The 12908-nt window shown below is 49.6% G+C and overlaps 1 protein-coding gene across 2 annotated transcripts in view; it reads left to right on the forward strand.

Moving 5' to 3' along the window:
- The window catches only part of LOC149334880 (protein FAM110B), a 30863-nt gene extending 25859 nt beyond the window's left edge, over nt 1–5004 (forward strand). For both annotated transcript variants that reach the window (XM_089551515.1, XM_089551516.1), the window contains one exon: nt 2902–5004. In XM_089551515.1, coding sequence (XP_089407641.1) covers nt 2902–3634 — 733 coding nt within the window. In that variant the 3' untranslated portion in view covers nt 3635–5004. The remainder of the gene's footprint in view (nt 1–2901) is intronic.
- The last annotated feature ends 7904 nt before the right edge of the window (nt 5005–12908 follow it).

Genomic DNA, 12908 nt, shown 5'->3' on the forward strand with positions numbered 1-12908 from the left:
AAGCCTTTTGCATGTCATGCACCTTATAAACTCCGTCATGTTCTGGCAGTACAAAAGGCATTGCTCTGTAAAGCAGTCACTGCAGTTAAAATAACCGCTTTGAGCATCTGAGACGGCCAAAAAGTAAGGGCTGTCCTAGCTGCACAGTGGCCATTTGCTCTAAAAGCTGCGCTTGTAAGCAAACGCTAGCTCTTTTCTCATTTATATCACTAAGCAAAAAGTGCTCAGAACTGTGAGCATATATGCAGAAACCTTATACAGCTCAGCCTGCTAGCGAAAGCGCGTTCTAAAGAAGGATACGGGCCGACGCTCCGTAGGCCCGCTTTCAGCGCTTGCCCCAAGATGGCGCCCACGAAGGTCGTGTCTCCACCCTGTACGGCGCAGCGCTGGGCATCGAGGCACCCTATGCGAGAACGTACCGCCGCGCCATCTGTCGTGCGCATACAAAGCCCGCGGCATGGAAGTTTCAAGACGCGCCGCGCCATGACGCCACTGGAGAGCTGTAGACTCTCAACGTGAAAGCGCAAACCGGAATTTTCTTGCAGCGTCCGTTCGTTTTTTTTTTTTTTTTGCGTGCGATGTCTTCGTAGACAACAACAAAAAAAAGTCTTCAGTGTTGACAAACTCGTGGAGCTAGTGTGGTCGTACCTTTAAAACGGGTGAGCGGCGAAAAAAAAAAAAAACGTGCCCTGGCAGAGGAGGCGAGTGGCGACGGGGGTAGAGGGGAGGCGTGGCGTGGGAGGCACGCGCGGTGCATTCTGGGTGGGCGGCTTCGGCGCGCTCTCGGCGCGGCCCGCGCGAAATGCAGCCGGCGGCTTCGGCGCGGCCCGCGCGACATGCAGCCGGCTGCATTCCGCGCCGGGCGCCGTCAGAGCGCGCCGGTAGCCGCCGAACACGCTGGCGATCGGGCGCCGCTGTTTCGCGGACGTGACGTCGCCGTGCCGCGCGCGCACGCGCGCTCACGCTACGTCGGAGCGCCGCGAGCACCATGGAGGAAGAAAAACTAGGAGGGAGCATGACGTCACAATCTTGAAGCCTAGTCATAAAAAATATAATGGAAAGAATCATGGGAAATAGGCCCTCACGTGACAAGGCAGTGGTAGCTCTTAGCTGGATTTCGGTTTCGGTTTCGCTCTCTCGCTGTACGAACAACTGCGCGACCATCTGCTTGTGTTCACTGACGGCTCCGTGGTGAGCGCAAACTGCTCGCTCGCCGCAGCGGCCATCGTCCCCGAGCGACGCGTGCGCTGACTGCGGCGCAGTGGAGACATTGTAGCACATGCTCCTTCGCTGTGCCGCTTCTGCAGTGCCACGTCGCGAGATTCTCGCGGCCTGCAGGGCGCTGGGAATCATCCCGGACAGTCTCGAAGCGCTCCTGTGGCCGCGCGGCAGTGCGCGCACCCGTGACAGAACAATGGTGAGCCTCTGTGCGTTCATCGAGCAGGCGGACTTGACTTCCCGCTCGCTCTTCGCCAGGTAGTGCACTGCACGCGTGACATGAACGCTCCGTGGGTGCTACCTCGGACGGTATACGCGGCCGGGCGCCCCACACAGGCCGCTAGTGCAGTGTGCCGCGCGCGCGATTAGTCCGAGACAGGACGCTACGAGCGCGCGGCTATGTATACATACAGTTTACTTCTTTTTGTAAGTGATTGTGCGCAGTGGCCGGGAGACCCCGCGCAGGGGCAGACGTAAAGCCGCCGGCACTCTCTCTCGACAGCGAGAGAGAGAGAAATACTTCACTGCTGCATTTCACGTCGGAACCGCGTATGTGCGCGAGCGTATTCGGCACGACTTGTGCCGGGCCCATGGGCGGGCCGAAGTCCGCCTGAGAAATAGAATCTTGCCCAGCGCGCCGGAGCGCTCGTTAAACACGTCCGTCCGCCGTGAGCGCTCTGGAAGCCGCTGCGCCCTTTTTTTAGAGGCTCGTTTCTTCGCCTACTCTCGAGTTCTCCGCGCTGAAATAAACGCTCCGTATGTGTGTATAACGACGAAAGGAATTCCTCTCCATTCTCTTTATGAACCACAGTTGAACAGTGACGAGGTCGCGGCCGCACCCTTTGATGAAAAGTTTACCTGCAGTTTTCTACAGTGCGCCCAAAAACTCAAGAGTGTAATCAACAGAAGTGTTGAGACGCGGAGCCTTCAGACAACCTCGAGCTCGGTACGCATTCCGCCAAAGCTGCAACACAGGCGCTGCGCTTCTGCGCTACATCGGAGCACGGACGTTCACTGAAAAGCACCGCTGGTTGGCAGTCTGGTAACTGTGGAGGGCCTATTTCCCAAGAGTCAGTGCGCAAAAGGGCCCTCGGCAGCGGCGTCAGAGGAGGATGGCTTGCAGAGGCTGAGCGCACTCTCTCCTAGTTTTTTTTACCTCCATGGCGAGCACAATCCCACCGCGCCGGCGTGAGCGATGCGAACATTTTTCTTTATTTTTCTCTGATGCGTCCCCGGCTGCAAATGTTCAATGCTGATGATGATGATACCAGTAGCGACATCTTGTGGCGGCTTTCAGTACTAGGCGCTGCGCTCGTTCTTTTGCTATGCGCACACGGAGAAAAATGATGCCGTCGCGGTGTTTGCTATCACTCATTATGCTCCTGATGTAGAAAAAAACATCCGGTGCCCTTGTTAGCGATACTATTACTCGATTTTCTTGCGTATTTCCTCAATACGTGATTTACAAGTTCCCATCAACAAGCAGTGTTCCTGAACCAGTTATACTTTATTTTGACAGCTGAAACATGGGAACCTCGACGTAACGAAATTCGCGATGTAACGAAATTTTCGGCTGCAATTAGGACTTCGTTACATCGAGGTTCAACTGTAATGGCAGTTTTCAGCTGGTGGCAGTCCCCTCAACAAGCGCATAATTGAGATGAAATTGTGCTTGCGTTTCAGGACTGACCAAGATGTTCAGCACCAGCTCAGGCAACTCATTGCCGGTGACACGCCACCATCTCTTGGTCAGCCGTCCAGCCTGGCGGTCATCCACAAGAGCTTGCCAGACCTCTCGCCGTCCAGAGTGCGGCGTGCGAGCACCGAGCTCCGAACCAGTGGTGGTGACTTGGGTGAGCCATCTCCAATCTACTACAGGGACCGCTGCCGGAAGCCACGGCCCTCGTCGGAAACCGTGGGCCGTAGCCTCTCGTTCCGGCCGCTCGACATGCCAAGCCGAAACTACGGCTTAGGCGGAGGAAGACTCGGAGGAGAGGTGACTGCTTGTTCCTCATCGCGGCGACCCGTGCTGCGTTCCAAGTCCGACGTGGCGCACCGTAGCCAACCGGATTTGGGAGGCCGGGGGGAACCGCAGCGCTCGCTTCCCGACCGCTTCTTCGACACCCTGGGCCTGGATGCGAGCACGTGGCACAGCGTCCTCTCACCGTCATCGTCAAGGTCGAGCTCGTCGCGCTACTTCAACAGCGTCAGTTCGGTCGACTCAGTGGACCACCACTCGTGCAGCCTGGCCGGCAGTGACTCATCCTCGCTGGGCGGCGGCGCCGAGGGTGGCGGCATGGGTCTGCGCAACCGAGACCTGGTCGACCACGGACCGACCGAGACGTCCATAGTGGAGAAGAACGCCCGGGTCATTAAGTGGCTGTTCAATTGCCGCAGGGCGGCCATTGGCTCCTGACCACCACCACCGCCAAAGATGATTCCACCTAGTGTTTTTCCAGGGGTGTTGCATGCAGTGTCAACTAGCTTTCCTGCAGTGTGGCTGTGAGGGGTGTTTCTTGGCTTGAGTTTTGTCTCTCAGACGTGGTGTCCTCTGCAAAATCGAAAATTGTCAATGCTATGGCATGGTGCATCTTAATTGAGGGTAGTATGACCACTCAGTGTGGTGCCTTCTTTTTATTCTTTCTATCGCAGAATTGGATGCTGTTCAAAGAAATCAGAATAGTGTATATTGTAGCAAACCTCATGGCAGTTACTTGTACCTTTTTTTAAAAGAAAAAAGGAAGATTAGTAGTTTTGGTACAAAAAAATGTGTTGTTACAAGCATTTTTTTTTCCTCTTTTTGATGTTTCTTGTTTTCCTTTTTCCTTTTTATTAACAAGCTTCAGTTTTGTAGCTAACCTGCTGACCACTTATTCGTGGTTCAAGATAAAGGGGAAGTCAATGTTAGAATCAGATAGTTCTTCATTTTGGCCTAATATCTTTAGTTACGACCTGCCTTTGGGGGCTTTTTTATAGTTTCCTTTTTTATTGTCAGTTCAAGTCAAGTTATTATCAGTAGTAACTGGCAATTGGAAGGCTGCTGTACGTAGTTGACATGGAGTTTTTTCGTGCAGAAATCACCAATTATAGCCATCGTGTCATGTTTTCACTGTTGCCCTTGACATGCATGTGTATTCAAGCCCCCAATTCTTTCAGCTTCTTCTCCAAGTTGAGCCGTGTCGTTTAGGCTGGGAAAATACGAACTCTCAAACCGAACCGTTCCGTCCAAGCTTCTGTCTCTTGTCTCCGCTGCATTCTCTACACCCATTTATAAATCAGTAGAGGCGCTGACCGGCATTCATATGCAACTGATTACGATCACTGCTGGGTGGCATACAACGAGGCAAAAAGCTTGGCTGCCAGCAGGCACCACTCCAGGGGACATAGATGCACTATTTCTTGCTTTCTCTTTAACCTTTTGATTTTCCATAGTTCTCTCATAGTTCCTGCTTGGCATTGTTGCCGTCAGCTGTTACGGCCTCCTATTTCAGGAATGACTCATTGTACTGTAGATGCAGTGTAAGCAATCTTGAGCCCTTTTTCACAGTCAGCTGTTTTCCATATGGTGTGTCATGCCTTGTGCACTGCTGCCTGTTCACTTCATCCATGTTCTACATTAATCTGGACGCATACAGCTGGTTGGAGCATGTTAGGTGAAAAGTGTTCAGAATCTTTGGCCTAAGGTTTATTTGCAGTTAAAGGTGCACTGAAGAGGAATCTGAACTCGTCTTTTTGCCACGGGAACTCTATCTACACGTTCCCAGCATTCTTAGAAACTGCGACTTATTGCCCTGTGTGGCCGATTTCCCTAATTAAATCGAATTGACGCTCGGCTCCCGCCTTTCTTTTTGAATTCTCCCTCGTACAGTGGGCAAAGTCGACCAACGCGGGGAGTGCCTTTCAGCCAGCTCCGTGGAGGCTTTGCTTTCGCTTCATTTTGTTTTTTAGGTTTCCGCGAATAAATAGTTTCATTTGCAGATAATATAACCGCAAAATAAGCCCGCAGAAATAAAAATACGCGCGGACTATTTGCTTCTACGGACTACTACGTATTACTCCGCCGATGGCAGAGCGGCAAGCCGCCACGGGACTGGGTGAAAGGCACTCCCCGCGTTGGTCGACTCCGCCCACCGTATGAGGCAGAATTTAAAAAAAAAAAGGCGGGAGCCTGGCGTTAATTCGATTTAATTAGGGAAATCGGCCACACAGGGCCATAAATCGAAGTTTCTAAGAATGCTCGGAACGTGTAGATCGAGTTCCCGCGGCAAAAAGACAAGTTCAGATTCCTCGTCAGTGCACCTTTAAATGCATAATGTCCTGCTGGATCTTTTTTTTTTTTGGCATTGGGGCCCTAGTTGATAGGCTTGCCCTGCATTAACCAAACATGTTTTGTAGGCTTTTTGCACAGCCACGCTGCAGGAAAGAGTAGCATGTGACACTTTATTTTTATTAATTTTAATAGCTGTCTAGTCAGCCACCCGGGCCTATATGCAATCGCTGCTTCTCTTGTCTTCTCAGCAGGTACGTGGGCAGCTTTTCCTACACTACATATATACCGGTGCTAGTTTACAAAGATATATTTCTTTGGGCTTGCTGTGTTTGTCAGAAGCTTTTTTTTTTTTCTCCTTTTTGTCCACGCTAGGTAGTCTTGAAGTCTCAAAATGCAGTCTAGAAGTGAATGGGCACTTAAATGGTCTTCACCAATAGTTGGAGTGGCCGTTGTTGGTACTGTTCATTGACGACGCTCTTGCAGTCCTTTTTTTTTTTTTTTGTTCACATTCAGTAAGCATGGTGATATCAAAATTTCAGCTACCCACCGTTACATGTTTTCTTTCGTCGGCTATCACTTTCATTTGGGCTGCAGCATTGCTTCACCAGTCAGATCTTTTGGACAGAACTTACTGCAGAGCGGAAGCGTGGGCATAATGTTGAGGTACATGATGTAATGTCACTCAGTCAATGAGAGCAGGCAAGAGGTTCAGAAGAAAAAGAACACTGAACATACGGTGGAAATTTGTGATTTCAAATATAGTTGGAGAACGCATTTTCTGATTTTGTTTTAGAACTTGAGTAGTCTTTATGCAGTAGCTGATTGTATTTTAAGCTATAGTATTGAGGCAGACTGTGAAGGGATTATGCGATTATGATATGCAGTCCTTGCGTTGCCACTGGGGTGATGAGGCGGAGATTGTTGCCGCCTCTACAGGATGCGCTGGCGCATGTGTCTCATACACTTTGTTGATGTGCTTTTTTTGTTTTGTCCTCGCTTATATTTTTATGAAGAACATTACGTGGTTAGATTATTATATATATGGTCATTTTTAGGCCTAGAGCTTGGACATCCTGAATGAGATGTTTTTTTTTATTTTCATTGCTGTATTTGCACATTGTGTCTTTATTTTCTCTCTTCTTCGTCTGTCTTTCACAGATAGGCTCCTAGTTTTTTGTGGGTGAAAGCCTTGTGAACACGAGTAACTTGACTCATCCCTGCCTCTCTACTGTCAGTGCTTTTGGCATGGCAGGATGATTGGTCCGCGGATGGAGGCAGCATTATAGCTGCGTCGAACAAGTGCGGAAGAAAAGACCAAAGTTTTCCGAGTGAAGGTCGTGTTGATACGTTGCAACAGGGGAACGGATGCAGTGCAGGGTCTATCACTGTGGTGGTGGTTTTGTCTTCAATGTGTTTGTCTGTGTGTCATCTTGTGGTCCCCATTTGCATTTTCGGGCTGCGGTGGTTGTGTTCTCATGGAACCCATGTCACCATCTCTTTTTCCCTTTCCTGGCCATTCCCACCGATTTCATGTGCATGCAACAGGTCAGCCGAGAGGGTGATGGGCACCACTCTTTTACTTGCTCACAGATTGTCCGTCTATGGACCGAACGCTCACAGCCATGTGGACTATTTTGGCAAGCCACGTACTGTAGGAATCCAAGCCCTCGCTCCCTTCTGCCGTCGTGCATTACGCCTGACCTGCACAAGACCGGTTATGCCGTTATGTCGGCCTGCTGATTGGTTGACAGTGCTATTACTCTTGCTTAATTTTATTTGGCTGTGTTGAAACAGCAATATTTGCTTCCTTTTCCACTGTTACAAATGTTCAGAATTATGGGAGGAAAAATGGCACTTGGTCTGTGTACTTTGAATACTTAGACATCGCAGTGTTCAAATCAACTTCCATCAAGCTTTGATAGCTTCATTTGAATGCCCTATATGGTGCTTCATAAAAACTTTTCATTTGAGCATCACAGTACTCAAATGAGGGCGTTTAGTACGAATCGTGATATACCAACTTACACTCTTTTTCAACCATCTTCAGTTGTCTAGGTGTGCGAATAAGTTTTACTGTAGCATAGTGGCTGTTCCACAGTCATGCAGTGCTCACTAAATGTGCAGCCTAGTTAGCCACACCTGTTGTAGCCAAAGCATAGAGCTGTAATGGTAGTAGGTTCCCAAACAGTGTTTGCAGCACCTTGTCTTCAGCTGCAAGTGGATGAATGTTACCCAATGTACAACTGAGTTTCCACTTAAGAATCTCCGTGACAGAAGCATGTCTGGTTGTGGATCTACAAAGCAGAGCAGCCTGTTCTAGCATTCACAATTCACTGGAAAAGTTTAATAGCAGTGATTGTTCTAGTGCGTGGTATTTTTTTTTTTCTGGGTAATCTCGTACAGAATGTGCCTACCTACTTAGTGCACATAGTGATCTGCGTTTCATCCTTCCATTATTGCTGTAGGTTTCAATCTTTAAAAGCGATCAAAACCGTCTTGTGCAGATCATGGCCCACCGCCATTTTTAATGGGGTTTTTGTGAAGCTTTATTGTAGCTGTAGGGCTGTGATGTATTGTCGTTATTGTCAGAGCCAGCCTGTGGGGTGAATGTATGCAAGGCTGTGGCTTTTAGATTATGAAGCAGTGCTGCGTGCCGTGCCCCTGTTTGAAGTTTGTTGCAGTGGCACAAACAGCATAAGGCCAGTAGTGTGAGCCAAGTTATCCAGTGCTCACCCAAAAGTTCAGCAAAGAAACTTGGGGGGCCTTCTTAACCACATTCTTAAAAAAGAAAATGCGATAGCATTTAGGTTGCCTGCTATGGGGTCTACAACGAGTATTTTCCCCAAAAAAACTCCAGTTAGAACCAGACTGCCCTTAAGGCCCCTTCACACTTGCCCAAAAATCCGGCGAGCGCAGCAGACAGCCGCTTTTGACGCCGAGCAAGGCAGAAAGCGGCGCAGTGAGGGCGATTAGGCTGGACCGATTTCCGCTGCACGGCGACAAATATGGCGGCGCCCTTCGAAGCCGGACCCCTCGCTTCAAATTGAATTCTCTTTGTTGCTGCCTTTTTCAGAGCGTTCACTGGCCGGAAATGCGGCACAGGTCTTTCGCTCCATCTCACCTCGCCTCTAATAAAACGTATAAGTGATAAATTTGCTTTTTTTTTTATTCAGAATGCGATTCTGCTGCTTCTAGGCTTAACAGCAGAGTCGGTTTGTTGACAGTAGTGGTTCCCGCCCTGACAACCAGATGGCGCCACTATAGGCTGAGTTTATATTTGCGTCTGTGCTAGCACACGCTGAACTAAAAGTGACAATGCACCTGCGTTTACCATATGTAAACATGTATATGTTTATGGTAAGTAGACAGCGTAAATTTATGCTCTTTTCTCACTATATCTATGTATGCCGCTAGCAGCGACGCGGTGTGGAAAAGCGAGAAATAGCAGCGGCGCGCCGGATCCGCCTCGCCCGCGCGTGAACAAGTGAGAACAGGTCCCTGTTATTGCGGTGAGCAAATCCGCTTCGCTCACCAGATTTTTGGGCAAGTGTGAACGCGCCTCTATATGGTATGTGAGAGAAGCCAACAGCCACAGAAACCAAAGGACACAGGGGATTTTTTTACATTAATTTGTTTATTTTGTGGTGTTGATCAATTCAGAATATTACTAAACATATTATCGCTTAAAGCTAATTGATTAGAAAAGCAGAAGAAAAAACAACCACATGCCGCCAGTGGGATCCGAACCCACGACCTCCGAATTACGCGTCCGGTGCTCTACCTCTGAGCTACGGCGACGGCTGTCAAATCTTCTGCTTTCGGGGGTATTTATGTTTACAAATAACCTAACCTTGAGAGTGTTCATCAGCGTCATCCACGTTCATAAGCGGCGGACGTAGAACGTCCTGAGTTACCGCTGGTGTGACGTACAACGTCATGTAACGGCGAGGGTGGAAGCTGTGTGAGAACCCTCTTGTGCTACCTATGGCGTCAAGGCTGCCAGAACCGAGGCCCTCGCTAAGCAATTAAGCAAACAAGGGAAGGGGAATGAGGGGCTCGTTATAAATATGAGAGAAGCTAACAGCCACAGAAACCAAAGGACACAGGGGATTTTTTTACATTAATTTGTTTATTTTGTGGTGTTGATCACTTCAGAATATTACTAAACATGTTATCGCTTAAAGCTAATTGATTAGAAAAGCAGAAGAAAAAACAACCACATGCCGCCGGTGGGATCCGAACCCACGACCTCCGAACGTTGGAGTACCTTACATTGATGATCATATGGGATTTTATTAATCCAATTCGCTAATCCACCCACATCTTTATGAGGTGGGCCTGCTACCAAAATTATGGGAGTCCTTTGGAATTTTTCGGCATTGGCCAGGTTCTGAATTTCAGGGATCCTCAGGTGGTCAAATTTGGCAGTGCCCTATGATTGCTTCACTGGTGGTCATGTGGTGTTGACAACATTATGACCCTCTCGACCAAACAGGAAATTTAGTAATTTTGCAGCGAGCAACACTGCAAATTTTAAAAAAAGATAAACATTCTCCTATGTTTCTTGACTTTGATGACTGTTGGCCTCCTTTATGTGGGCAATTTCGTGACAGGTGTGGGTTTCTACGTGGACACAGGCCACCAACCACCGCGGGCTCGAGCTTCGCGCGAGCCAAGGGCCCCGATCAGCCGTCACCACACACACTGGGACACCGATGCAGTGCACTCAACCTCCGCTGGGAGGAGAGCGATTCGCCGCAAAGAAATAGGCCTCCAAGTTCACCAAGGAGACGTTTATTCACGTCATCCTCCAGCTGATACACACACACTCAATAGTCACCCCGTCCCGGGGGCGCGCGAGGAGCAAGGCTCCGCTGCGCGTACGAAGCGACTAGAGCAATGCGCGCCGCTAGCACGCCGCTGCAGGAGATTGTCCCCGCGGCAGTGCTGTGATCTCCCTCTCGTGTCGACCGTTGGGCCGGTTGCGAGAGAGAGTGGGCAATCAACGCAAGGTACGCCTGTCGGAGGTCGCTGGACCCCTCTGGACAGGCTCGAGCCGCTGCAGGTCAGAGGACACGTGCGGGCGAGCTCGAGTATATGCACTGGTCCGAGCGGCAAAGGCCGGCAGGGACAAACAGTAGCGTACGCACCTTACGCTGTCTCCGAGGGATCTCTCTCCGGGCCCCGCTCGGGGGTCGCGCGGTGCGCGGCCGCCAAAGCGGGTCCCGAAATCCCGCCAAAAAGGCACCAATGGCAAAGGCCGTTGGGGAGCCGGGGCGGAGCTGTGGCCAAATGACAGTGATTAGTCACCTAGCCGCCTCTCCGCCGCCTGAGGCGGGAGCAAGGGAAAGAGAAACAACGCGGGAAGCCGGCACAGCTGCGCAAAGGCAACGGCGGAAAGCCAGGATTCCCACACAGGGAAGCTGGAAATTGTTTGAGACAACAACCTAATAGCTATCACATTAAAACCCTTTTGCTCACAAGAATGAGGTATTGTTGCATTGCTCTTCAAATGGGGGCATGGCATCCGGCATAGAAGAATGTTGATGGAACCAAACTGCTTGTAGGTGGTTCTGTGTGTTTTTCTAATGGTTGAAGAGAGAAGTGTGGCAACGACACATTTATCCTAGCCGTGCTGCTGGTGAAGCCAGTGTCCATCGAAGATTGCTGCCCCGTCTCTTTTTCCAGGGTGGCAGAGAACATTTATCGCTGCTTGTTTGTACCCTTGAGTAGCAATTATTCTTGAATAAAATTTAGTGAACAATTTACAACTGCAAAAATACCTTGCATGTGTCTGTCACTGGGGAGCTGAGGGGAGGCGTACCTATACTGTGCCATTTCTGAAGCTCTCCATAAGGTAAGTAAGTGGTTTAATAAATTATAATAAATGGAAGGAAAAGATTTTTGCTAGCACAGGCTATCGTTGCGGGACGCACCTGAGCTGGGGCAGCGGAAATAAAGGATAGCAGGTAGTGTGTAGAAATGAAGTGAAAGAGATGAGGGGACTGTTAGAAAATATAGGGGGAGAGGTATACTGTAATAAATCTATTTACGTGTTAACATATGTACAGTTCGCACGCACGTGATGATCTAGTTGAGCGCGGTAGCTCTTCATAAGGTCCTTTTCAAAAATCTGGCTGGAGAGAGAGAGAAAGGAATTTTAATGAGGGAAAGGTGGAGAGGTCGGCCGGTGTAACATGGCAACATTGGAGCAGGACAGGAATGGAGTGGGCACTGAGCCCATCCAGATATGTATAACTAGCTCTGTCCACCACGTCCATTAAAATCAAGTTCACTAATTTTTTTTTAATTTTGGAGGTCTGCATATTGTTGCGCCACCTTAGGAGACCGAATGGCTCACCCGGGACGCTTTGAAAGTTGTTGGGTGCTGCGAATCCTCGACAAAAAAAGTTATGGGGCAGCACTACTATGCGTTAAAGCTTCAGGGAAACGACCCAGCCCAAATTTGGAGGTCGCCATCGTACCCGCGAGCCCTATTATGGTTGGGCTTGCCCAACCAAACAAAGCAGCGTGCAAGGGCTGGCCTTCACCTCTCCACTCCGTAGGGGTCCGTGTCCACCCAACGGAATGGAATGCTTGCTTAGACTTGGCGTTCATCTTCTACAAAGATATAAGCAACTAACGATCACAAAGCCCTGATCAAGCCCTGATTATAACGTTGTTCGAAATAGAGCACTGCACGGGCCTCAATCTGAGGCCCGAGCCCGGCCCGGGCCCGCTAAATTATCGCTCTAGCGAGCCCGGCCCGGCCCGTGAATCCCGGAGTGAAGCCCAGCCCGGGCCCGGCCCGGCCCGGCCCGTTTCACAGTAACGCTTCAGGTATACTGCTCACTCTGAGCAAGTAGACCGCTACTACACCGATAAGAAACTGGCCGACAAAGGTTCTGAAACCGCAGTTTGGCTTTCAGAAAGTTGGTTCTTTTTAACCCAGAAGGAAGCGATGAAGAGTAGTGCTCGCCAGGCCCGTCTTTTGGACTGTGATCTCGTGTAGGTGGGCAAAGATGAACTCGGAAGTACCGAGAGCTAAATAAAAAGGGCCGCATACACTCTTAGTAGTCTACTTTGCGTTCCCCCCTGATTTCAATCAGTTATATTCTGCCGCCCGCGAAGTACAAATATTAAAGTTGCCTAGCAAGCAGTGGGATCACATTTCTTTTAGTGAACGCGATCTCATAGGTTAACCTCATAGCCGAACTAGTCGCCTTTCAGCAGAAACGAAAAGCTAAAAGGCTTGAGTATTTCACGGTATGTGCTTAAAGACTATAAGCGTCCTAAACTGATATGTTTCCCGAATGCATTTCTAGTAGTGTATAGGTATGTTTTGGGATGACGAACGATCAGTGGCCAATTAAGGCCGGTTGAATTTTACTCGTTCTGCACCGCGGCGTGGAAATAAGGA

The sequence above is a fragment of the Amblyomma mixtum genome, chromosome 7 (assembly GCF_055824585.1).
Source record: "Amblyomma mixtum isolate Tamu chromosome 7, ASM5582458v1, whole genome shotgun sequence".
Classification (NCBI taxonomy): domain Eukaryota; kingdom Metazoa; phylum Arthropoda; class Arachnida; order Ixodida; family Ixodidae; genus Amblyomma; species Amblyomma mixtum.